General features: G+C 40.2%; 1 protein-coding gene across 1 annotated transcript in view; it reads right to left on the reverse strand.

Annotated features, from left to right (window-relative positions):
- Nucleotides 1–2,862: 2,862 nt before the first annotated feature.
- The window catches only part of LOC103031427 (V-set and transmembrane domain-containing protein 2-like protein), a 96,916-nt gene continuing 72,908 nt past the window's right edge, over nt 2,863–26,870 (reverse strand). Inside the window, exons 2-4 of the mRNA XM_022668594.2 lie at nt 24,081–24,250; nt 14,391–14,435; nt 2,863–9,127 (exon numbers count right to left, since the gene is read on the reverse strand). Of these exons, the coding sequence (XP_022524315.1) occupies nt 8,801–9,127; nt 14,391–14,435; nt 24,081–24,250 (542 nt within the window). The 3' untranslated portion in view covers nt 2,863–8,800. The remainder of the gene's footprint in view (nt 9,128–14,390; nt 14,436–24,080; nt 24,251–26,870) is intronic.

Genomic DNA, 26,870 nt, shown 5'->3' on the forward strand with positions numbered 1-26,870 from the left:
CCAAAGCTGACCGTGTGACTATTACTCATAGTGCAGCGAGGCCTGGTCAGCTAGCGTTAGCACGTAGCACGGCTTCTTGCAATTTCCTCCCAAGCATGGCTGATAAGCGAGCGTGCTAGCTTCATTACACAGGGTTCAGCTGCGCGACATGGCCATTGTTTGACTGATTAACTGCCGCTTAGGACAACAAAAGGCAGCGGTGGCAGCAGCAGTGGTGGGGCGGTGAGGGGAAAGTGTTGATTGCACAGATGGAGAGTACATATTTCACACAAAATAGATTTTAAATGACTGAAAATGGAGAAAAACTCTTAAAAACACACACACATTGGACTGTTTCATGGGAGTCCACTCAGTGAACATGTGGTCTGAGTCACTTTCACATCTACCTTGTCTGGTCCAGACCAGAATAGCGGGCTTAAAAATGTTACGAACCACAGTTTGGACCGAAGTACTAAAATTAGTCACACTAAAAGCGGTGGTTTTCTGGTTCGGATCAACTAATTAATTATCTGGTTTATCTACAGTGTGTAGCGCATTTTAGGGTGTTTTCACTCCAGCAGGTCTGGTTAAAACTGACTGTTTTGTTTGTATTCGTGAATTTTGAATTGTCAGCGGTTGTATTGTGCACACTACATGACTGGTTGTGCTGTAATTGTGAGCCCTTCAGTTGTTGAGACTTTCACGCTACATGACACAGGGTCACTTTTTAGCTTTTATCTCGTCTTTCAGTAGTTCAGACCACACAACTGAGCGAGCTTTGAGTGATCCCTGATTTGTCTCAGAGCAGAGTTGTTGTTTTTTTTGTTGGCGATTAACGAAAAGCTGTCAGTGACTGAAAAGCTGGGCTAAAATCATGTGGTGTGAACGTGACATTAATTGGCTAATCAACCAATCAGCTCACAGTATCAGAGATGCCGTGTCTTAACTGTGTAAAACGTGATTACTGTGCAAAAACAGAAATATACATGTATACAAATAAATGTTTTTAGTAGAATATATTATTATATTGTGGCGTGAGGAGGCGGGGGAGTCGTGGGTCTGCCCCAGTCCTGTCTGTCACAGCTGGTCTGTATCAGGACTGATTAAGCAGCCAGCTGGGACAGGTATAAAAACTCTGCCTCGGACTCCGCACGGACCTTAAAAGAGACTTAAACAAAAAAAGAAACGCGACTAGAGCCCCACTGGGCTAGCGTTATGTTTATTTTATGTTTAAGTTCTTTTGGGTGTGGTGGAGGGTGTTTAAGCTAAATAAAAGGTACGTGTTGAGTTAATTTACTCCCCGTGTCTGTGTATCTCTCTGTGCTTCCTGCTACCGGGTCACAGTGGCCACGCCCCTAACCCTAGGGGGCGGTCACAATCAGACTGTAAAAAAAGATGGACGCCGTGTCGCCGTTCCCATTCATTCAATGAAAATGAAGCTAAAATCTTCCGCCATGTTGGCGTTCCTGACACCCGATTCTGCGCAGTAGAGACAAGAGGAGGGAGAAAGACTGTGGAGAGACAGCCTACTCATTTAAATAACCCCGCCCCTGAGGGCTGCCTCGAGGTCACAGGCTGCAGAGCAGTGCGGAGCGGAGCTGACGGTCTGTTATTGGTCCCGCCCATAACCAGCCCTTTTACAATAACCACACCTTTTTTTAAAAAAACGTTTAAAAAAAACGAATTCTGTGAGGATATAAAAATTTTACAATATAAGCAGAGGTTACACTAGCTGCTGCATTTAAATAATGGAGGTAGAATTACAGTAAATTAGAAAAAAAAAAAACATGATTGAAAGTTGTCTGTTTTGCCATTGAAACCTATGGGGATGGGTGGGGTTACACAGCTTTCTGAAACTGAACAGCAGGGGGCACCCGACCTGTGGTGGCTTCACTTTTGAGAGACGATGCTCTGTCCAGCTATACACAGTCTATGGTCACAATATATTTATATATATATATATATTATATACATTATAATATATTATACATTAAAGAATACTCAGAACAAGTAAATAATTTATATTTTAATTTAAGTTTTTAGCTTTTATTTCACTTTACTCTTTTTGTGCTCCCTCTAGTGTTTATCAGTGATATAACCTGGAGAGAAAACGTGGTCAAGCCTCTATAAACAGCTCTGGCCGTGCAGGAGATGCGTTTTAGACCTGTGGTCCTTCTCTTTCTGTGATCCCATTGGCTGTAGGTAGCCTCTGCTCCTGACTCCTAGTCTCTGACTGGGTCAGATATCTAGCATGCCAAATACTTGTCAGGCATCTGCGCCCCGTCAGCGATCACTCGCCAATTGGCTTAGTGAGCATCTTTCAGTAGTTCAAACCACAGAACTGAGCAAGCTTCAAGAGATCCCAGATTTGCCTCAGAGCAGAGTTTTTGTCGGCGATTAACAAAAAGCTGTCAGAGACTGAAAAACTGGGCTAAAATCATGTAGTGTGAACCTGGCATTAATTGGCTCAGCTAAACTGAAAACCTGGAAGAAAACTGTGTGGAAAAAGTAGTGAAAACTGGGGTAAAAATAGGTTTAAAAGAACATGCGCTGCAGGAAGCAGGAAGCAGCTTGGTGGGGTGTTGGATGTGTAGATCTGTTCAGTGCGCTCTCTGTGCCACCGCAATGAAAAGTGTTGGAGCCTGGATCCCACTCATTAAATACTGTGGGCTCGCTCTGCAGGCACATACGTCCTGAAGATGTATGACCTCCAGTTGTGTATATTAGAGCCAGGGGAGTGGTGTTAAGGTTGGATGTGAACTCCATAAAGCAATTTCTCTTCTTTCATGAGAAATGTATGTTGTTTCCACTCTCCAGCTTTTTTTTTTTTTAAATACAGAAAACACGTCCTCCCAGCTCTTGAAATGAATATAACAGAGCGTATCAATGTACAATGGTTTTATTTGATAAAAGCATACATTTAAGATGAAACCAACACCCTGGAGGATTATTAAAATGTACACTGTTTTTTTTTTACATTGATTTCTTTACAAAAACCAAAGGAAACATTCTGTAAATAAATAAAAAAAACGCATGAATAAATAAATGAAACACAAGAACCAAAGCTTTCATACAGCTATATATATATATATATATATATATATATATATTTTTTTTTTTTTTAAACCAGGGATCCATAAACTCAGTATTTCAGTCAGAGGAAAGTTTGCTTAGCTCCCACTATCTCAGTTATTTATACATTTATGTGGGATATTTACTATGGACAACAATTCTACTTACAGCCAACCTGCCTGCCTATCTGTCCGCTTGCCTTGCTGATAGGGGGGTCAATAAGAGAGACATGTTCTTTCTGTGGAGTCCCTGCTTTAAACATAAGAAAAAAACAAAGAGACATTATCAATCTGAGCAGTTGTAGATGCACCTACAACTAAAGTGGCAAAAAAGAAAGAAAAAAAAAGCTTTGGCACCCATATACCCAACCGATTAATCCAAATAAACACAAAGCTTCTACTTCCTGAAACAACTTCGGAAACCTTAGCCACTATTTTTGCTTAACAGTGTGGCAAACTGATGTACACTCTTCATAAAAACACTAAAAAATAACTGTGGAGAAGTATGTGGATGAGCTTTGTCCTGTTGGAAAAGGCCCAATCCCATTTCACCCTTGGTCCTACCCCTCAGGGCTTGTTAGCCCTTTATACCGAAGTTTTTTAGAGGCACACTTCAAACTGAGGGGTATAAGAATCACTGGTAAGATGGCGGCACAAGCGACCAAAGAAATCCACAAATGTAAGTGTTTTTCTTGTTAAAAGTGACGATTAGCACTATATTACCGTATTTTAAAGTGTAGCTTCAATGTTTTATGGCCAAATTCTTCATAACAAGCCTAAACAAGATAGCTAGTAGTTTGTCTCAGTAGCTAGCTAGATAACTAACTTTCCCGTTCCACCTTAAATGGTGCAACACATGGCAGAGGCTGCAGCATTTAAGACGAAACAGAAAAATTTAAATAAAACAAATCGTTCACAGAGAAAATAAGGAATGGACAATAATAATTAATTTCTGCACCATCTTCCCTCTTTCTGAAGATTTGCAATAAAGCCCTAAAGTTATCTAGTTAACCAGCAGCAGCTAGGTTGCTGAACTTTAGCTCTCTTGATGACGTATCGGGAGCTTGAAAGGTTGTCCCAATTCTTAGGGGGAGAATTTCATCCCTTTTCGAGGGGTACACTCAAAAACAAGGGGTAGGGGTGAGTGGTAGGGCCAAGGGGGTGAAATAGGATTGAGCCAAAATGTACCAGAGTGTTGTTCAGAAAGTGTAGGAGCACTGGTTGCAGGACCTCAACAGGACTGTCAACATGGGCTGTCGAAATGCCTGTAATGAACACCAAAGCTGATCTGACGTCAGACAAAAATTGCACCCATGACACATCATGATACCAGGCCTGGGTTTATAGAGTGGGATCAAATTTTGTATGAGGGCAGATCACCTGCAGATCACCACAGCTTGAACTGCACAGTTTGATTTAGGGCGTGTCAATGTATCTTTGCTATCGTAACGTCGGGAAAAGTACTCCTTGCACGCCTTGTCTTGGTCTCAATGTGACCAAGACCCAGGTGCTGTTCCCTTTAAGACCCAGGGGAGCTCTGACTTAAGCTCTGGCAGATTGGTATTTTAATGCTGTATGTCCTTATGTGTGTGTGGATGTTGAGTGTCAAGCGTGGCACACCTGCATTGCCAAGATAGCAATGAACATCTAATGTCTGATGACTGCTGTTTAGGCTTTTTTCAGACAGTAGCACACCTATGGCAAAAATGTACCTAAACACACCTCATTTCCAGACCATCATGCCCATCAGCGTAGATATATTTGTAAGCTCTGTCACTGTTTAAATGCACATGGTGTTAAAATAAACTGTTTGTGGGGTGTAAGATAACAATGAGCATCGTGAGTTTAAGATATTTTGAAGCACCATACATTTCTCCACACTGAACTTATGGCATAAAATGGAATAAAAATAATTTAAAGCATGAGTAGCTCTAAAATCAATATAATAAATCAGAAACGTTCGCTGAGCTGTGAGAAATATTGTGTTTGAACCACATTGTGTTGAAATACCATTGAATTACAGTTCCCATGATTTGTTGACTGTGTGACAATAATACAGACTAAACCCTGTATTAGACACAGGACCTGTTCACATTTGGCATTAACATGGCATTTTAAATGCTTCTCCTGTGAGCGCTTGTGACTGGAGTTCTCACATTATTCCTGCTGGAGGCGGAGCCAATAGCGAAATAAAACCCAATGCAATCAATTGCCTTCAGAAGTTCAGCTGTGTGTAATTTATTCTCAGTATAAATACACCTGTTCTTTGAAGGCCTCAGTGGTTTGTTAGAGAACACTACTGAATAAACAGCATCATAAAGACCAAGGAACTCACCAGACAGGTCAAAGATAACATTGGGAAGAAGTTTAAAGCATGGTTAAAAAAAAACAAGTTTTGAGCATCCCAATGCACACAGTTCAATCCATCATCTAAAAATAGAAAAAGTTCTCTACACCTTTAAACCCACAAAGACATGGTCGTCTACCCAAACTAACAGACTGAACAAGGAGAGCACTTCTCAAAGAAGCAACCAAAAGGCCCATGGTCACTCTGGAGGAGCTGCTGAAATCCACATTACAATTATGTGCTACTTTGTGTTGGTTTACCACTTAAAATCTCAATAAAGTACGTTTAAGTTTGTGGTTGTAAGGTGACAAAATATGAAAAAGTTTTAGGGGTATGAGTACTTTTGCAAGTCACTGTATATTGTTCTAAACACTTAGGACATGTTAATTCCAGGTGTGAAAAGGGCAGGAGTGTTGAGTATAATTAATAAAATAGAGGTGAAACAGCAGCTTACTCACACTATCGGCACTATCGTACACCATGTGCAAGGTGCGTTGCAATGCTCTTTGCTATCTTACACCCCATCCACAGTCTATGTTCATGCTTTGTGCCTACATCGTTAAAATAACGTCAGAGTTTAGGAATAAATCTACACTGATGGGCGTTGTGGTGGTCTGGAAATTAGGTGTATTCAGGTACATGTCTTGCGTGTTGCTATTTTGCACCACTGACTGAAAGTGTAATGCGGTTAAGTTACGAATGTGCCAAAGTCATAGCACACCCGGCTCTTAAAGGGAATGATAACTGGCACACTGATTGGGTTGTATCATGTTATGCCAAAAAAAAACACACTCATGATTAATTACGAGAATTAGTACATGCCTTTTGTGAGTTTTAGGCTGTGAAGGTGTTTTTTTTTGCACCCTTACGGTACCAAAGACACACCGTCACACCTTAAATCAAGCTATAATAACCTCTAGTTTATGTTTTGAATACAAACAAAAAAGCTGGGGGAAAAAACTGACCACTTTCTTTCTCTATAGTAAGCAGGTTTGGTTAACATTAGTTGTCCTTGATATAATATTAATAATAATAAAAAATGGCCACCACTGTTGACCACCATCTGTCCATATTGACCTCAAATCTTTAAATGTGCAAATGCTGTAAGAAAAAACGATTTTCCTGACATGCATCGGCTGGTCTGATAACATTTACCTTTGCTTTATACAGTATTATACATCATGTGTTAAGATCTGGGGGGGGGGGGTAAACTAGGGGAACTATGTGGAGAGAGATCAGGGGAAGGTAGGGGGTATCTCTGAGAATGGGAGTGTAGTGAGTGGTGTGTAAGGGGTTACAAACTAAAGCGAGGGTCATCAGTTGTGTGTATCAGTGTTTTAGGTCTGATCCTGCACAGTTTGGTGAATTTAGCTGGAGCACACTGGAACTACTAAACATGGTAATTAACTGATGAGTCGTGTCAAGTATGTTTGAGCAGGAAAATCAGGGAAAATAAATAAATAAATAAATAAGCGTGCTGGACTCCAGCCCTCCAGGATCAGCTCTCAAATGCATTCTTTCATCATTTCTGCTGCGAGGTTTGCAGGACGAGCTTTACAGGAGATAGCAAAAAAAAAAACATTCCACTGAACCTGATGAGATGAGAAACTGTAGCATGTAACTTTGGTCTGAGCTCAAGGCCTCTGCATACTTCTGTGAAACATCCATGAACAGTTTGCAAGCTAACAAACTGTGTAACAAAGGTGTTAAAAGTATTCACATTCAATCCTCAGGTGGAAGTAGAGATACTGGGGTTTAAAAGACTTTTTACAAGTTGAGGTATCAACTCAAGCTTTTTACTCAAGTGTACAGTTTTTTTTTTGAACTACTTAAAGTATGAAATTAAAAGTAATGTAGGAAGAAAAATGCCAATAAGAACAAAAGCTTGGGGGTTCCGAGTGGTCCAGCAGTCTAAAGCCACTCTGATCGGGAGATTACTGGTTTAAATCTCATTCATGTCGCTTACCATCAGCTGCCGGAGCCCTGAGAGAGCACAACTGGTCTTGCTCTCTCTGGGTGGGTAGATCTATGATGCATCTATGAGCTGATGTATCAAAACCGAGTCGCTGCGCTTTTTTTTCTCCGAGTGCGCTGGCTACTACAATACTACGTCATTGTACTTTACTTTACTTGACACCTCTGATAAGCTTTCACACTTACTGTGGTTTCATTTTGCCTGTTGCATGTGCGCCACAACTGCAGGGGGTGCTATGACATTTTATTATATTTTATGATGATTTTTGCAATTCTAGTAAAGGCAATTTATGTCCTTTTAATGCCATTTTAAAAGCAATGCACTCTTAAATTAATAAGAGTATTCATTGGACATTGACACTGGAGTTGGAAATGTAAAATATGTTTAAAGCAACAATCAGTGCTAAATGAGAATGAGTGTGAAATGGCTACGGAAGTCCAATTTCCAAACACTGGAGAGAATCGTGTCTCCCATACACCAGTGGGTTGCCAGATTGACACTCAGTAATCTGATCAGCGAATACACAATATACGTTTGCAATGTTTTTTTATTGTTTGCCCATTATAAACAATAAACTCATATGAATGTAGAACTCCTTGTAAGACTGATGCACCCTGGGCTGCGTTAGCCTAAGGACAGCAGTCTAAAACGCTGCCACTATGATCGGGATATCGCTGGTTCGAATCCCGGTTATGCAGCTTGCCATCCGCTGCCAGAGCCCTGAGAGAGCACAATTGGACTTGCTCTCTCTGGGTGGTTAGATGGTGCTCTTTCCCCTCATCACTCCTAGGGTGATGTTGATCAGCACAAGGCATCTGTGAGCTGTGCTGTCCTCCGAGCGCGCTATGATGCTACTCGGCAATACCGCATCAGCAGCAGTTGGAAAAGAGGCGGTGATTGGCTTCACATGTGTCGGAGGAGGCATGTATTAGTCTTCACCCTCCTTGTGTTAAGGCATCACTAGTGATGGGGACTATACAGGTGACTAGCAGCTGAATAGGTGGGACATATGGCCACATGAATTGGAAGAAAAACAGGAAAAAATCAGAATGAATTTGATTTGAATTTTAGGATAGTGTACTTGTATTTAATTATTCTACACCTAAAATGTTTGCATAATTCTGCCGACCTCACTGCAAGTTTATTCCTCCTTTGTCTAATAAAGGAAGTAGTGTTTATAGACTTCTGTGATTGGATGAAACATACATCGATCATTAATTTATGCAAGCTATACAGAAGGTTAATGGTTTCGGCTATTTTAGTGTAGAAGCAGCTACAGTTCCTCATTAGGTTTAATGCAATTCTTCTTTGCCAACATCCAGTAAAGCTTGTCCACTTCAGCAACCGTCACTACAAAAGAACACATCTGTGGGCGGAGCATGGACAGGTCAGCTGATGACCCCTGAACTGAAGAGCTAGTTTTAGGCCCTAAAGCACACAGCTCTCTGTGCAGTCGGTGGTGCTGTCGTCGGCCGAGCGCTTCCTCAGCTCCCTGCCGGAGTTGTGGTGGCCGTGATTGGCCGGCTGGTGTTTGTGGGGCTCCTGCGCCGGGCTGGCCGCCGCTGCCCCCTGGTGGTGCGGAGGGTTGGGCTTCCTGCCGGCCTGCTCCACCTGCAGGTAGGCGCGCACGCGGTGGTGCCGCAGCTTGCTGTCGCTGAAGTCGATGACGCGGCACTCGTACGTTCCCTCGTCCGACGGCTTGACGCTGGAGAGGCGGAGCTTGTGTGAGATGTTGCTACCGGCAACCTTCACCACCTGGAGGAATGAATGAACACAACGTCAGACACACATATCGTTGACCGAGTCTGTGAGGTCTGTCAAACTCAGTCCAACAACCCTGTCATGCAAAATATATAATGTACAGTGTGTTATGTTTTAAACTGTATATAATAGTGTGAAAATGTATTTGCCCCCCCTACAGATTATTTTTGTGTTTGCTTTGCTTTTATCATACTTACATTTTTCAGTTTATCAAACCCTTTTTTAATATCAGACAAATATGACCTGAGTAAATATAAAAAGCTGTTCTTAAGGAAAAAATCTATCCAAACCTGGTTCTATGTGAAAAAGGTCTAATAACTTGTTTGTGCCACCCTTGGTGTGCATTTGTGATACCTGGCAGTGAGTCTTTCACATCTCTGATGAGGAATTTTGGTTCATTTATCTCATCACTCATCGCAGAATTGTTGTACTTCCACCACAGAGAGAGTTTTGGAGCATAAACTGCCTGTTTACGATGTGTTTTGTTTAAGCCATTCAGAGGTGGACTTGTTTGTGTGCTTTGGATCATTGTCCTGCTGCAGAACCCAAGTACCTGGGCTTAAGGGCTGCAACCAGATATAACCAAATATTCTCCTTCAGGCATAATTCAGGGTTCAGGCTATTACAGCAGGTTTTTCAGGCCCCGAAGCAGCAAAATGATCCCCAGACCCTCACACTACCACCATCATGTTTTACATTTAGGATGTTTTTTTTCTGAAATTATGTGTTTATTTTACACCAGATGCAACAGGACGCACACCTTCCAAAAAGTTCATTATTGTCTCATCAGCCCACAAATTATTTTCCCAAAATCTTGAGGAAATCTTTTTTTTAACATAGGGCCAGGTTGGTTTTGATTGCTCCCACATCCGAATAAAAAGAATAAAATGAATGAGGATTTTATGACTGAGGTGGAAAAATATCTAGTTTAGGGATATTTTTTGCCATAATGGTATTGTTGCCGAAATGACAAAATATTGACATTTTTTTAAAATTAATGTTAAAAATATTCTACTGCAGCAAAACAAAGATGTATTGTTTAGTATAAATATAACAGTTTCATACATTTAGTAGAAACGAAAAAAAAGTCTAGAAGCATTTGTCTGTTTCCTAAAATGACCAAGATAGTAGTGTAACAAATAAAAAGAAAATATGACAAAAACATTTAAAATGTAATAGTAATGTTAAAAGTAAGGCACAAACATAAAATTCAGCATATTAATGCATGTTAACTGCAAACAAATAATTTATATGATACAGTAAAAAAAAGCTGTAATATTATAATAATATTTCAATATGGAGCTTTTTTCTGTGTCAGAATTGTTGGTGGTATTATTGCATAAGGTACGATATTGCACACCCCTATCTGACTGAACATAAACATTAAAACATAAGAATACCCTAGATAAAGAGAGGGATTTAGCTACTACTTCGCAATAGATGTAGATTCTGTGCAGCCCCTAATAATGTGCATAGAGGTCCCAATCTTACATTACATTCCTTTTTGTTAGTCACCTGTCTCGTGTGCCAACTGATAAATGACTACCCCTGGCTTCAGATACTCCAGCTGGACATAAGTATAGGGTATGGGGTCTTTGCTGTATGTCAAGCATTAAGTATCTAATAAAATAAGAAACTAATGGAACTGGGACATTGTATTACTGGATGAGGCACTTACAACTTGATTTGTCTTTGTTTATGTATGTATTTCTTTAAATTAGCAAAACACTGGTGTATGAAAAACCAGTTCTACTTTATTGCTTCTGTTTCTTTCTGTCTCTTCTTTCTCTCCTCTCTGTTTTTTTCTGCCTATGGTAATTACTGTAGGGAACTCTCTCTCTCTCTCGCTCGCTCTGTGCTGTGGTGTAGTGGTGGTGTTCTTGCCCATGGCTCGGCCACAGGTAATGATTTGTTAACAGCAAGTATGTCGCTACCAGCTTCTGCTCTTGCTCCGAGGGATGTTTTGTGCTGCGATAGCGGCTGGCCCTGTGTGTGTGTGTGTGTGGCTGGAGTTAGTGGAAGAGTCAGTGGAGTGAAAAATCCCTCCGGTAAAAACACAGGTTACTGCCTCACAGCTACAGAGAGGAATGGGCAGAGAGTTTAGGGGAGAAGGAGGAGGATGGACATCCATATAAAGCTTACAGCTCCAGTACAAACTCTGCAGTTCCAAATACTGTATATCCAGAAACTCCTCCTAATGAATGCAGTCAGCTGCTTTAAGCTTCACCCGCTGTTAAACAAAGCTATTAAATGCACTGACAGGAGATGAGATCAGACCTGACAACCTTAAAATCATTTTTTAAGTACAACACTCCCACAATACACACACTCAATGCCCGCAACAACCCCCCCTTCCCCCATAAAATATTTTCATAATTTCTGTCATTTTGGCATTTTAACGATAATAAGCAATATTTAGCTTTATTAAAAAATGTCTTTGTAAAAGTCTTATAATGTGCTAGTCTGCGCTTCTTAAATGAAAATAATTGGTTTCTTATTTGATAAATAGAAACAATCTACACTGCCTGGCCAAGAAAAAAAGTTTCCACCAAAAAAAAGGTCACGCACAGTTAATATTTAATTGATCCGTCTTTAGCTTTGATTACAGCACACGTTCACTGTGGCATTGTTTGGATAAGCTTCTGCAATGTCGCAGCATTTATCTCAACCCAGAGTTGCATTAATTTTTCACCAAGATCTTGCAGCAGCATTGATGATGGTCGAGTCCAGTGGTGTGCAGTGAGGCCCTTCTAACCCTTCAGAGAAGGGGTGACAATAAATGCATGTAAATAATTAGATAATATTTAATCAGGAAATACATATCATAGCTATTGTAAGTGTAAGAATTTATTTTAGAAATGAACTAAAATAAAAAACAAGCTAAACTAATTTAAAGCATTAGTCTGTGTTTTTTTAGTTGCTACAGGACTCTTATCTGACTGACAGCGGTTTTAACCAATCAAAGCTTTTTAAAATGGATTCTGCCCCCACGTGACTGCGTGCCCCTTCTCCTGATTTTGAGAAGGGTGTAGTAATGAATCTGTTAGCAAAGTCGAAGAACAGTCTAACCAATCAGATTCATGATTTTCACTGCGGGGGCGGGGCCATGGCTGTGTAACCCCTTCTCAGCGCTGTGGTAAAGATATTACGTGTTGTTTAGTCATAAACGGAGCTCATGCTGGATTAATTCAGTAGTTAGAGAACTATCATGGAATTACAGCTGTAAATAAGACAGATATTGTGTCATATTATGTTAAAAAAGCCTTTTTAAAGGATGTCCTTCAATGTGCAACTAATTCACAATGATAGGCCGCCTGACTGGTGAGTTTTTGTGTGTACTTAATGTTTTAATGTCTGGGTTAAGGTCTGGACTTTGTGTTGAACAATCCATGTGTGACAATGATGATCTCATGCTCCCTGAACCCTGAACTCTTTCCCAATTCCAGCCCCATGAATCCTGGTTTTGTTATCTTGGAATATGGCCGTACCATCAGGGAGGAAAAAAATCCATTGATGGAACAACCTGGTCTATATTCAGTATATTCAGGTAGTCAGCTGACCTCATTCTTTCAACACATACTGTTGCTGAACCTAGACCTGCAGACCAACTGCAGCATCACCCCCACATCATTTACTTACTTAAATCCAGGTGGAGACCTTTTTTTGGCCAGGCAGTGTAATTAGAGTTTTTTCTGTGTTTTTTGTGTGTTTTGCTTCATTCCAGTTATTGTTACACTGTGTTACATTCCAGAATATACAACATGACTTTTATGAATAACATTCATTGTTATTCAAGACAAAATACAGTTATGTACAGTGTTATAAAAAAGTTGGGCACCCCTATTAATCTTAACCATTTTTAGTTCTAAATATTTGGGTGTTTGCAACAGCCATTTCAGTTTGATATATCTAATAACTGATGGACACAGTAATATTTCAGGATTGAAATGGGGTTTATTGTACTAACAGAAAATGTGCAATATGCATTAAACCAAAATTCGGTGCAAAAGTATGGGCACCCTTATCATTTTATTGATTTGAATACTCCTAACTACTTTTTACTGACTTACTGAAGCACAAAACTGGTTTGGAAACCCCATTGAGCTTTGAACTTTATAGCCAGGCGTATCCAATCATCAGAAAAGGTATTTAAGGTGGCCAATTGCAAGTTGTTCTCCTATTTGAATCTCCTCTAAAGAGTGGCATCATGGGCTCATCAAAACAACTCTCAAATGATCTAAAAACAAAGATTGTTCAACATAGTTGTTCAGGGGAAGGATACAAAAAGAAGCCATTTCTGCAAGCACGCCACAAACAGAGTCGCCTGAGGTATGCAAAAGCGCATCTCAGGCGACTCTGTTTGTGGCGTGCGTGCAGAAATGGCTTCTTTCGCATCACTCTCCCACACAGCTTCTTCTTGTGCAAAGTGCGCTGTATTGTTGACCGATACACAGTGACACCATCTGCAGCAAGATGATGCTGCAGCTCTTTGGAGGTGGTCTGTGGATTGTCCTTGACTGTTCTCACCATTCTTCTTCTCTGCCTTTCTGATATTTTTCTTGGCCTGCCACTTCTGGGCTTAACAAGAACTGTCCCTGTGGTCTTCCATTTTCTTACTATGTTCCTCACAGTGGAAACTGACAGGTTAAATCTCTAAAACAACTTTTTGTATCCTTAATCCTGAACAACACCGGTCCAATGTTGGTTTAATGCATATTGCACATTTTCTGTTAGTACAATAAACCTCCTTTCAATCCTGAAATATTACTGTGTCCATCAGTTATTAGATATATCAAACTGAAATGGCTGTTGCAAACACCCAAATATTTAGAACTAAAAATGATTAAGATTAATAGGGGTGCCCAAACTTTTTCATATGATTGTATACATATGATAATAGATAATATGAGAAAACTCCATCAGCACTGCTGTATCAAATCATCTCATACCAGCATAAAACCCACCGCCATGCCAGTTAGTGTCACTGTAGTGCTGAATATGATCCACCACCCAAATAATAAAATAATATCTGCTCTGTGGTGGTTTTCTCTCCAGTGGGGTCCTAACCGTTGAAGAACAGGGTGAATAATACACAGAGAAACAGATACAGTCTGTAATTATAGAAACACAAAGTGCTCCTGTCAGAAATAATGTTATGCTTGATCTGTGTTTAATAACTACAGATTCAGAGTGATTGCTGCTCCTCAAAATAACAACTACATTAGATATTGATGTATGGGTTGAGTGTCAAACTTACACTAATTTTTGTAGCATCCTTTGACAGCTCATCTTGAGGCACCACCTGTGGAACAAAGAGCAAGAGGTTAGTCCTGAATGCAGCCATATGATACTTATATATAAAACTTTATATACAAAATATACAAATATAACACATTTTGTTACATCCCAACAATACTGTTGTCAGGATGATAAGAGTATCTTAAAAATCTTTCCTTAAAAGATGTTTGTGACAGAAATGTTTATGTGTGATCCTTTAAATTAGTAAAGAACCTAAACATCCACTGAAACATATTTAAACAGTAAAAATACATTCTTTTACACGCCTCTTTTGCAAACATGCCTTATAATATAGAGGTGTTGTCTTTAAATCCCACTGTTCTAATTTAATAAAAACTTTTTAATACAATTTTTAAACAGTTACTGTTGAGTTTGTATACTAAGGCAATTTTTGTAAAAATGTGATTAAAAAAAAACAATCCAGTGCCAAAAAAAGTATTTGCCACCTTACAGATTTCTTGTTTTTGCATTTATATCATACTTTGATAATATCAGACAAAAATAACCTGAGTTAATATAAAAAACTGTTTTTTAATGATGATTTCATTTATTAAGAAAAAAAAATATCAAAACCAATCTAGCACTATGTGAAAAAAATTTCACCAAACACAATCAGGCCTGATTACAGTCAGAACTTAAATAGAACCTGTCTGACAAATTGAAGCAGAATAAAATATCTCAAAAAGTAACACATTATGCCTCAATCTGAAAAAAAATCAAAAACAGATGAGAAAACAAAGTTATCGACAGTCATTTTTAAGGATTTGAGACTCCAGTGAACCACTGTGAGAGCTATTATTTACAAATGGAGTAAACATGGGACAGTGGTGAACCTTTCCAGATGTTACCAGCCTACTAGAATTACACCAAAAGGGCATGGACTACTCATCCATGAGGTCCCAAAAGAACCCAGAACAACATTTAAAGAACTGCATGTCTCACTTGCCCCAGTTAAGGTCAGTGTTAATGATACAATAATATGAAAGAGACTCTGTATAAATGGTATCCATTTGAGAGTTCCAAGGCAAAAAACACTGCTGACCAAAAAGAACACAAAGGACTCCCCACAAAATGATTCTGTGGACTGACGAGACTGAAAAAGATTTCTTTTAAAGAATTTCAGAAAAAGAACATCATACTAAAAGTCAAACATGGTGGTGAAAGTCTGAAAGTCTGAGGCTGGACAACTTGCTATAACTGATGGAACCATGAATCCTGCTGTCTACCAGTTTGTGACCTTAAGCGTACTTGGGTTTTGCAGCAGGACAGTGATCCAGAGCTTACAAAGAAGTTCACCTCTGAATGGTTTTTAAAAAAATGAAGGTTTTAGAGTGGCCTAGTCAAAATCTGATTGAGATGCTGTAGATGATCTTAAACAGAAGGTTTATGCTCAAAACCCTGCAGTGTAGGGGAATTAAAATAATTCTGTAAAGAAGAGTGAAACAAAATTCCTCCACAGAGATGTGAAAGACTTATTGCCAGTTATCTGTAAAGCTTGATTGCATTTGTTGATGCCAAGGGTGGCTCAACCAAGTCATAAGATAATTTAAATACTGCTTTTGATATTTACTTAGGTTATATTTTTCTGATACTATAGGTTTGGTACTAGAACCTACAGGGGGTTGGACAATGAAACTGAAACACCTGTCATTTTAGTGTGGGAGGTTTCATGGCTAAATTGGAGCAGCCTGGTGGCCAATCTTCATTAACTGCACATTGCACCAGTAAGAGCAGAGTGTGAAGGTTCAATTAGCAGGGTAAGAACACAGTGCTGCTCAAAATATTGCAATGCACACAACATTATGGGTGACATACCAGAGTTCAAAAGAGGACAAATTGTTGGTGCACGTCTTGCTGGCGCATCTGTGACCAAGACAGCAAGTCTTTGTGATGTATCAAGAGCCACGGTATCCAGGGTAATGTCAGCATACCATCAAGAAGGAAGAACCACATCCAACAGGATTAACTGTGGATGCAAGAGGAAGCTGTCTGAAAGGGATGTTCGGGTGCTAACCCGGATTGTATCCAAAAAACATAAAACCACGGCTGCCCGAATCACGGCAGAATTCAATGTGCAGCTCAACTCTCCTGTTTCCACCAGAACTGTCCGTCACCACAATAAATGATTGTGGTCTAAAACCAGGTGTTTCAGTTTCATTGTCCAACCACTGTATTTTTGTTGATGTAAAATGTGCCGAAGAGTTCAAAATTAGGTGTTTGAACTGGAACAGAGCCAGTTCCACGGTAGTGGAAAGGTAAAGGGCTAACAGTGACTCGTCTTACTGGGTGTAATGCCAAAATCAGCTTGTTATTCTCCAAACAACCAACCTGTGTTGGTCAATGGCCGTGATTCTGACCACTGGATGCACACCATGATTTCTACAGCTGCTAAATAAAAGGAAAGCTACGTTACAGCTGATATACAGCAGAGCTGTGAGGGTGAAGCATGCAGGTGTGTTACAGAGCACTATGTGTGTGTGTGTGTGTGTGTGTGTGTGTGTGTGTGTGTGTGTGTGTGTGTGTGTGTGTGTGTGTGTGTCGACCCTGAAGCAGGCTGTATTCTCCTTAAGGGTCCTGTATGAATAATGCATGCTGAAAAGGTGAGCGAGAGTTTCTGTCTTGGCCTCCCTCTTCTCTCGCTCTCTCTCGCCCTCCCTGTTTTTTCCTCCCTCCATCAATTCCTCCCTCCGTCCAATTAAAAAGCATCTTGAGCGTGGTGGGGGGCAAGCAAACGTTTCCTCTTAGCTGCAAACCAGCTCTCTCTCTCTCTCTCTCTTTCCTCCTTCACTGCTCACGACCAGTGAAATAATTCCTTAACTCTTTTTTTTTTCTCTCTCGTCTCTTACGTTCGCATTCTTTTAATTTCTCTCTCTTTCTCAAGCTCTCTGCAGCACTTCTTTTTTTCTTTACACTTTCTATATCCCTCTCTCTCTCTCTCTCTCTGGAGCCTAGGGGACCTGATTCTATTTCTACCTGTGTGTGATTAATGTGTAGATACTGTTTCCTGCTGCACTCTCCTCTGTGCATCTAAACCTGTGTTTTCCCCTTCCTCTCTCTCTCTCTCTCTCTCTCTCTCTCACTCTCTCTCTCTCTCTTTCTCTCTCTCACTCTCTACCTCTATCAATCTCTCTCCCTTTTTTCTCTCTCTTCCTATCTAGCAGTTTCTCTACCTCCTCAACTCTCTCACTCTTTCATAATCTCTCTCATTCTCTCTCTCTCTCCCTTCCTTTCACTTCTATACTCTTTCTCACTCTTTTTCACTCTATCATTTTTGTATTGTCTGTCTCTTTCCCTCCTGTACTCTCTCTCTTTCTTCCTGTCTCATTTTCCGTCTTTTTCCATTCTCTCTCTCTTCTCTTTCACTCTCTCTTGTTCTTTCTTTCTTCCCCACTCTCTCTCTCTCTCTCTCACTCTCCCGTTTTCTCTTTCTCTCTCTTTGCCTTCTCTGCTCTCTTTCTTTTAATCTCTCTTACCATTTCTCCCTCACACCCCCTCTCTCCATTTTCTGTTTTAATCCTCTACTCTCTCACCCTCTCTTTTTACACTCATTCACTCTTCTATAGTATTTCATGCTCTCTTATTCTCGGAACTACTCCCTCTCTTTGTTTTCTCTGTCTCTTCTTTCCATCTCTCTATCGCTCTCTCTCTTCCCCCTCTACTCTCTCTTCCTCCATCTCCTTTTACACTCCTTTTATCTTTCAGTTTCTTCCTCTTCCTTTCCCTTTCTATTGCTTTTTCTCTTTCCCTCTTTACTCTCTCTCTTTCTCTTACTTTACACTCTATCTTTCAGTCTCTCCCTTTCCATTTCTCTCTCTATAACTTTCTCTCTTTCCCTCTCTACTCTCTCTCCCTCTCACTTAACACTCTACCTTTCAGTCTCTTCCTCTCCCTTTTCTCTCTTTATCACTCTCCTCCTCTCTCTACTCTTTCACTACCTCTCAGTTTACACTTAATCTTTCAATCTTTTACCTCCTTTCTCTCTCTATCATTCTCTCTCTTGCCCTCTCTACTCTCTCTCTCACTTTACATTCTATCTTTAAGCCTCTTTCTCTCCATTTATCTCTCTATCGCTCTCTCTTTTTCTCTCTACTCTCTCTCTCTCTCCTCACTTCACATTTTATTATTCAGTCTCTTCCTCTCCCTTTTCTCTCTCTTCCATTTTCTCTCTCTATCACTTTCTCTCTTCCCCTCTCCACTCTTTCTTCTTCTCACTTTACACTTTAATCTTCAGTTTCCTTTTCTCCTTTTCTTTTTCTATCGCTCTCTCTCTTCCCCCCTCTACTCTCCCCCTCTCACTTTACATTTTATCTGTCACTTTCTTTTCTCCTTTTCTTTTTCTACCACTCTTTCTCTTCCTCTCTCTACTCTATCTCTCCTCACTTTACACTCTATCTTTTAGTCTCTTCCCCCCCTTTCTCTCTCTATCACTCACTTTCTTCCCCTCTCTACTCTCTCTCTCCTTACTTTACACTCTACAATCTTTCAGTCTTTTCCTCTCCCATTCTCTCTTTATTTTCTCTCTACCTCTTTCCATATCTTCTCTCTCTCTTCTGTACTCATTTTTCTCATTTGCTCTCAGCTGATCTATCCATTCTCCACCTACAGAGATGAATTCTTTCATAGTAACAGTTGCTATGGGAAAAAAACTACATGTCTGAGTTTTGGCAAACTTCAAATGTACACTTATAAAACAGTAGAAAGAGTTTATTTCAGGTCATTTTGAAGAATTTCTGTTGGTTCATTCATCAAGAGATTTGGACAGAGTGTCTTTAATTGATGTAGAAAGCAAAGAAAATACAAAATAAGACAACAATGATATCAAGACATCCGTTTTGAGTCGTATCTTTCCAGTGTTATTGCCAATTCAGATCAACTTTAAAGTGAAGGTCACGTGTACAGATGACAGTGAGTCATACAGTGTCAGAAACCACGTAAGCAGGTCTAATCAACAGCACTTAGCAATGTAAGGCGCTCTCAGATGAGAACATGATGAATTAATCAAGCATGAGCTTCCAATCAGAGAGTTCAGAAGGTTCACACAGTTCCTCATAGCGGCTTTCACTTTACACCACTGCTTTCTCTCTCAGCAGCGGAAATGTAAAAGTGATTGTCTTAATTAATGATCTTCACACCAGTCACGGCTGGTTTACCCGCGTTGTCTGTTCTCACGTCACACACTGTATTCAGGAGATGGAGATTGATGCTGAAAATAAACATAACGAGGAAACGGTGAGCTGCGTGAGACTGATTGTTGTGTATCAGTGTGGATGAATGAACGCGGGTAATCAGCTCACAAACACAAAACACACACACACGTGGAAAATAACAGGAACATGGAGAGGCTTTAAATAAGTCAGACGTCTATGACTGAGTGACTCATCAGCTCTCAGGAGCGCGAGAGAGAGAGAGAAAGAGAGAGAGAGAGAGAGAGAGAGAGAGAGAGCGAGTGGAAGGATGTGGAGTGATGCAGAGTGCTGATGACTGACTGTTGGAGCTCCGCTGGGTGAAGGTGTGATGGGTGTGTGTGTTGAGAGTTGGGAGTTTATGCTGTTTAATTACAAAGATTTCAAATGTTCAACATGAAATTTTTAAGTTTATATAACAGTTAGTTCTGACCTCACAATCTGATTGGTTGAGAAGTGTTCTAGCCGTGCTGATATTTATGGCGTATATACACAGGACAGTTTTGAATCATCACCTCCAGCAGCGTTAGCTTAGCACAGGCTAACGCTCAACCACGGCACGCTCGCCTGCAGCGCTGGCTCTTCTTTTGTGGAAAAAAGGGAAGGAAAATCGCTCGGGGCTAATGCAGTCTGACAGCCAGAACGCTAACTTAACCAGCCAGGCTAGGCTAAGCTAAGCTAAGTTAATGCTGAGCTAAAGCAAGCTACGCTAATCTAACCACAGTCCAGCCGGCTAGCTAACAACAACACGATGCAGCAAAACAAGCAGAAATGCTCAAAAAATGCGCAGCGTTCACCTGAAGACGACTCCACGGAGCAGGAGAGGAGAGTATCAGCGTTATTTCACAATCCTAACATTTAACATCTTCACTTATTCCCAATTTTGATTTCAAGCTAACTCATGGTGTTAGTCTGTATGAACCAAACAGTGTTTTGTAGTTAAGTTTCAGTTCTGTTACAGTTGTTGTGGAACTACTTTTTGGCAGAAGGCACAGTCCATATTAAAGCATATTCATTCTTAATTTCTTAAAGTTCTTTGATTTATTTTCTTTATTCATTTTGTAAAAAAAAAAAAACTGTTGTATAAAAGCAATAGAACACTCAAGGTCGTGTGTTATCACAAATAACATCACGGCTGTGATGATCTATCAAATCACAGTTGTGATGTTATTCGTGTTCTATACTCCCTCTCGTGTTCTATTGTTTAAACAAAACAAAAAAAAAAACAGAACAATAATGTGCTCTACTGTACAGCCCTGTACTTGTACTGTACTTGGGGCCACAGAATCACATGGTGGGAGGGCTTAATAATGAAAATAGTATTATAAAGCAATAAAAAATATGTGAACCCTTTGGAATTACTTAGATTTCTGCATAAATTGGCCATTAGTCAGTGTTCTAATCTTCATCTAAGTCACAACAATAGACAAGACACAGTCTGCTTAAACTAATACCACACAAAAACCATATGTTTGCATGGTTTTATTGAACACATTGTTAACATTAACAGTGAGGGAGGAACAAGTATGTGAACCTCTAGGCTAATTTGCTTCCCTAAGAACTAATTGGAGTCAGGATGTGATGAGATTGGATGTGTTGGTTAAAGCTGCCCTGCCCTGTAAAAAAAACACACACACCAATTTTGAGTTTGCTGTTCTTATTGTTGTGAATCATGCCTCAGAGCACAAAAGATCTCTCAGAAGAGCTGCGTTCAAGAATTGTTGACTTGCATGAAGCTGGAAAGGGTTACAAAATTATCTCTAAAAGCCTTGATGTTCATGTGTCCACCGTAAGACAGATGCTCTACAAATGGCGAAAGTTCAGCACTGTTGCTACTCTCCCTATATGTGGTCGTCCTGTAAAGATGACTGCAAGAGCACAGCGCAGAATGATCAATGAGGTGAGGACGAATCCTAGAAATCTTATAGAAATCTCTGGCACATGTCAACATTTTTGTTGATAAATCTACAGTAAGAAAAATATTACACAAGAATGTTGTTCATGGGAGGACACCCCGAAGGAAGCCACTGTTGTCCAAAAAAACACATTGCTGCATGTTTGAAATTTGTAAAAGGGCAACTGGATGTTCCACAGCAGAACTGGCTAAATATACTGTGGATAGATGAAACAAAAATTGAGTTGTTTGGAAGGAACACATAAAGCTATGTGTGGGGAAAAAAAGGCACAGCACACCATCATCAAAACCTCATCCCAACTGTGAAATATGGTGGAGGGGGCATCATGGTTTGGGGCTGCTTTGCTGCCTCAGGGTCGGGACAGATTGCCGTCATCAATGGAAAAAATGAATTTGCAAGTTTACCAAGACATTTCACAGGAAAACTTAAGACCATCTGTCCACCAACTAAAGGATGAATCAACAGAGGATGGATGATGCAACAGGACAACGACCCAAAACATAGAATTAAATCAACAACCGAACGGCTTCAACAGAAGAAAATACGCCTTCTGGAGAGTCCTGACCTCAACCCAACTAAGATGCTGTGGCCTCATGACCTCAAAAAAGCGATTCACACCAGATATCCAAGAATATTGCTGAAGAGGAATGGTCCAAAATTCCTCCTGACTGTTGTGCAGGTCTGATCTGCAGCTACAGGAAACGTTTGGTTGAGGTTATTTCTGCCAAAGAAGGATCAACCAGTTATTAAATCAAAAAGTTCCCATACTTTTTCCACCCTCAGGTTCAATAAAACCATTTAAACCTTATTTTTGTGTGGTATTGGTATTTTAGGCTGTGTCTGTCCTTATTGTGACGTAGATGAAGATCAGAACACATTTAATGACCAATTCATGCAGAAATACTAAAAGTAATCCCAAAGAGTTCACATACTTAGAAAGCATACTGTAGATCACGATACAGCACATATCTTATAAGTATAAGTATGTATGTTTTCATATATTTCATATTATATTTCTCATTTTCTTGAGAAACTCTGTGCATATTGTTAATTAAACATCAAATATAAAGGAGTAGCACACTTTTAACTTTAGCTTTTCAACTGAAATGAAAAGTTAATTTAGATCTTTCAGACGTCCCCTGCTTTAACTCACTCCAGCTACACTGACTGGACTTATTAATGAGCTGATTAGTTGATCATATGATATGTGCTGGGTGCAGGAAATTACTGACAAAGAGAGCAAAGCCAATTGTGCTCTCTCGGGGCTTTGGCAGCAGATGGCAAGCTGCGTGACCAGGATTCGAACCGGCGACCTCCCAATCATGGTGGCTTTTGACCGCTGGACCACTCGACGCCCCGGATACACCTTTTTTGGCTTTCACAGAGCGTAGTATGTGCTGCTTTGTACAGAAAAAATAAAACAATCCAAAAACTTACAGTCCTCAGTTTTTCCTGGTTGTCCAAACTGTCACACTGTGCACATTCTCTGTCCTGATTTAGCAAAATAGCAAATGGAAAATAAAATGTAACCGGTCTAATAGGATTGCATCAGCGCAAATCAGTGTGACACAGCCTAATGCTGCATTCCACTGGAACCTGGATGTCCAAAAAAGAAAATTTTCACCAGAAACTTGGTTTTCCAAGTGTATTGTGGACAGATTCATTAGTATTCATGATTCATTCAATTTTTTTTCAATTACATTGTCAACCCTGATGCTGTCAGTCTGCCCATTCAGGACAATTGTTCTCTGAAAGACTCCATTTCCCAGCATTCTCAGCCCATGGACTACAATGACTTGGCTGAACACTTGACGCTGCAGCGTTCAGCCTCACCCACCTTCTGATTGCTCATTTTCCACACCTGTTTGTAGTTGTATAAATAGCCCTCTGTGCTCTCTGTTTCCAGAGGATTATCTAGTTTTCTAGCTCTGTTACGACGCGTTTTCCTACTCTCTTTTTTGTCTTCTTGTTATCGACCCTTTTCTGCTCTTTGTTTACTCTCTTGCCTAGCCCTCTAGTTTGGTTGCGGATCTTTAGTTACCGACCTTGCTTCCTCCTTTGACTACTCTCTTGCCTTTCCCTGCTTATCCTGTTTGTCTTTCTGTGTGTTTTCTAATCAGCACTTGTCTCACCTTGTCCTGGCCCTGCTGACATACATTCCATACTGTTGTAACCTTTTGATTTTTTACTCTGTTGGAATTTTAATATTGTTTGTAGTCATTTACTAAGACCAGGTTTGGTAAATCAGTGCAGAATGACGTTAAATCAGTTGAGATGCTGATGGAATTTAACAAATCCTCTAAGACCCTGGCTGGATGTGTCCAGGAAAAATCTGGAACAGAGCTATGTCCTTCAGTCTATCTCACAAAATGATCTTGAAGAAGTTGTTGTTATATTTTACTGTATTTAAGTTTACCTTACCATTCTTGAATAATCTGAAAATGTTGCATTCATCATGGAAAATTTCTTGGCAACAATACATTGTGAAGCCCTGAAGACTGAATAAGAGGATTAAGAGCATGTGTGTGAGCCAAGACCAATTATTGTTACCTGATTGCTGGTCCACGTCTGTTTGTCTGTCCATTCTCTGTGGTTCCTGATGTACCACCACTGGATCTCCAGCGAATAAGAGGGTGACCCCGCCCCCCGAAAAGAGCAAGCCATCTCCACATCCTGCCCACTCTGTGCCGTGATGTCATGAGGGACCTCTGTGAAGAGTGCTGAGGAGAGAACGAGAAAGAGGGAACATACGTCATCATCACTTTCATAAGAAAGTGCAAACGATCTTTTGATTAGTTCCTCACACAGTGTACAGACTAATAAAAAATAAATATGTTTACTTTGGCTTTTGTTGTATTTCCGACAGTATGTTGTAAATATTGCCAGCTTCATCCCTTTCAATGGCAGACATCTGTCAATCACTACAATAGTACAGTGCAAAAGCCTTGTTTTAATCATGTCCAGAAGCGACAGCAACAGCTTCTCTGGGCTTGGAGGCTAATGCTAATGCTGCTGCACCAAGCCTTAGTGCTGGAGAAACTTTACTGAAAACTCACTCTTATAACGCTGTACTTCAGCAGAGTGGCTTTACTGCTCCTTAATACCTGACTGGTAAAATTCATATGTAAAGTGCACCGGATTATAAGGTGCACTGTCGATTTTTGGAAATATTAAAGGATTTTAGACAAGTATTAAAGTCTGGAGAATACAGTATTTGAATTTCCCTTCTGTCCCACCTTCTATAGATCTGAAGAAAAGCAGGAAAAAAGTTGAGGCTTGCATGACAAAAGGTGGCCCAAATACATGAGGGGGGATACTTCTACTACTGACGAGAGCTGAAACTGCTGTACAGTGTTAAAATTAGGGATGCTCCAAATATCTGGCAACCAAAAAAAGTGCAACCCCCCCAAAAAAGTGAAAAGGTTTATACTAAACAACAGTGGCGTGCAGTGAAAGCAGTGGGTACCCCTTCTGCAAACCATTCACCCATCCATCCAACAGACTCATTACTACACTCTTCTCAAAATCAGGAAAAGGGTCCACGAGCAGATACAAGGGGGCAGAAGCCATTTTAAAAAGCTTTGATTGGTCAGTACCATTGTCAGTCAGATAAGAGTCCTATAGCAACTGAAAATACAGACTAATGCTTTGAATTAGTTGCTGTTTTTATTTGAGTTAATTTATAAAATAAGTCCATACACTTACAATAACTATAATATATATTTCCTGATTTAAAACTATGTAATTATTTACATGCACTTATTGTCAACCCTTAGAAGGGCCTCACTGCACACCACTGCCAAACAATGACTCCGCAGCAGCAGGCCTGCAATACTGAGAAAGGCACTACTAAGGTAAATTTATGACCTTAGTAAGGTAAATACAAGGGAATACAGGTGCACCACTGACCGATTTAAACCCTGACAACAGTCAACAGTCAGCCGCCCAATCCTGTCCTATAGCAATGCAGGAGCACAATCACAAATCAGATTTTCCATCAACAAAAATCAGAGTAAAGAATAAAATAACATTGCTGTTCCCTTAAATTAGCTACTAGCGAACCTTCACTGTGTTGACCTTCACACAGTGAAGCTTCGCTAGCAGCTCATTTCCTCTGCTGAGATGCACAAAAGCGCCGCGCTGTTAAGATATCAATGCAGCAAAGTCAGAGCACATCTGGCTCTTAAAGACAATGACAACAAAAAAACACAAAACACACCCATGATTATTTAGTAATAAGAGAATTAGTACATGCCTTTTGCGCGTTTCCAATCACCCAAGGTGTATTTTTTGGATCCTCATGATACCAAAGACACACAGTCCTAAATCTAGCTGTGCAATCTTCAATTGGCCGCATAATGTCATGTGATCTGCTGGTGTTGATCCACTGTGTTATTTCGAGTCTAAAGTCATTGCTGTGTTTTACCGCAAAATCTTACAGCACTTCATGCTTCCCTTCGCTGACAACTTTTATGGTGAAGCGGATTTCATTTTCCAGCAGGACTTGGCACACTGCCCACACTGCCAAAAGTACCAATTGGTCTTATATTATATTCTAAGTCTCTGAGACACTGGTTATTGGGTTTTCATTGGCTGTATGCCACAATCATCAACAATAAAAGAAATAAATGCCTAAAATAGATCACTCTGTGTGTAATACATCTATTTAATATATGAGTTTAACATTTTAAACTTTTCAATGCTACTCAGCTGTATATCCCCCATCACAAGTGATGCCACAACAAGGAGGGTGAAGAGTAACACATGCCTCCTCTGATACATGTGAAATCAGCCATCACCTCTTTTCGAACTGCTGCTAATGCAGCATTGCTGAGTAGCATCACAGTGCGCTTGAAGAAATTAGCAGCAACTCAGTTCCGATACATCAGCTCATAGATGCCTTGTGTTGATTAACATCACCCTAGGAGCGATGAGGGGAAAGAGCCCCATCTACCCGCCCAGAGAGAGCAAGGCCAATTCTGCTCTCTAAAAGCTCCGGCAGCAGATGGCAAGCTACATCACCTGGATTCAAAATCAGCAATGCAAATTATTCATATAATGTAAAAGCATTTTGTTTTTTTGCTGTAAACGTCTAGAATATAAATAAAGCCCTATACCGAACAATGATGTCCTATATATTTTACTGGTCTTTTCAGTCTGCTAGCTGGCGAACATGTCTTGAAGCGCACCTGCAACATAGAGCGATTTTATCACTTGCGTTATGCTCGCAGGGTTAGAGACAGACCACCAACGTCTACCCATCCCAACGAAGTATCCCCCTGAAAAGACCAAAAACAGACCAGCGTGAAAGCAGCACTTTTACCAGCAGCTTTAAAAACG

This window comes from Astyanax mexicanus, chromosome 13 (assembly GCF_023375975.1).
Source record: "Astyanax mexicanus isolate ESR-SI-001 chromosome 13, AstMex3_surface, whole genome shotgun sequence".
Lineage (NCBI taxonomy): Eukaryota > Metazoa > Chordata > Actinopteri > Characiformes > Acestrorhamphidae > Astyanax > Astyanax mexicanus.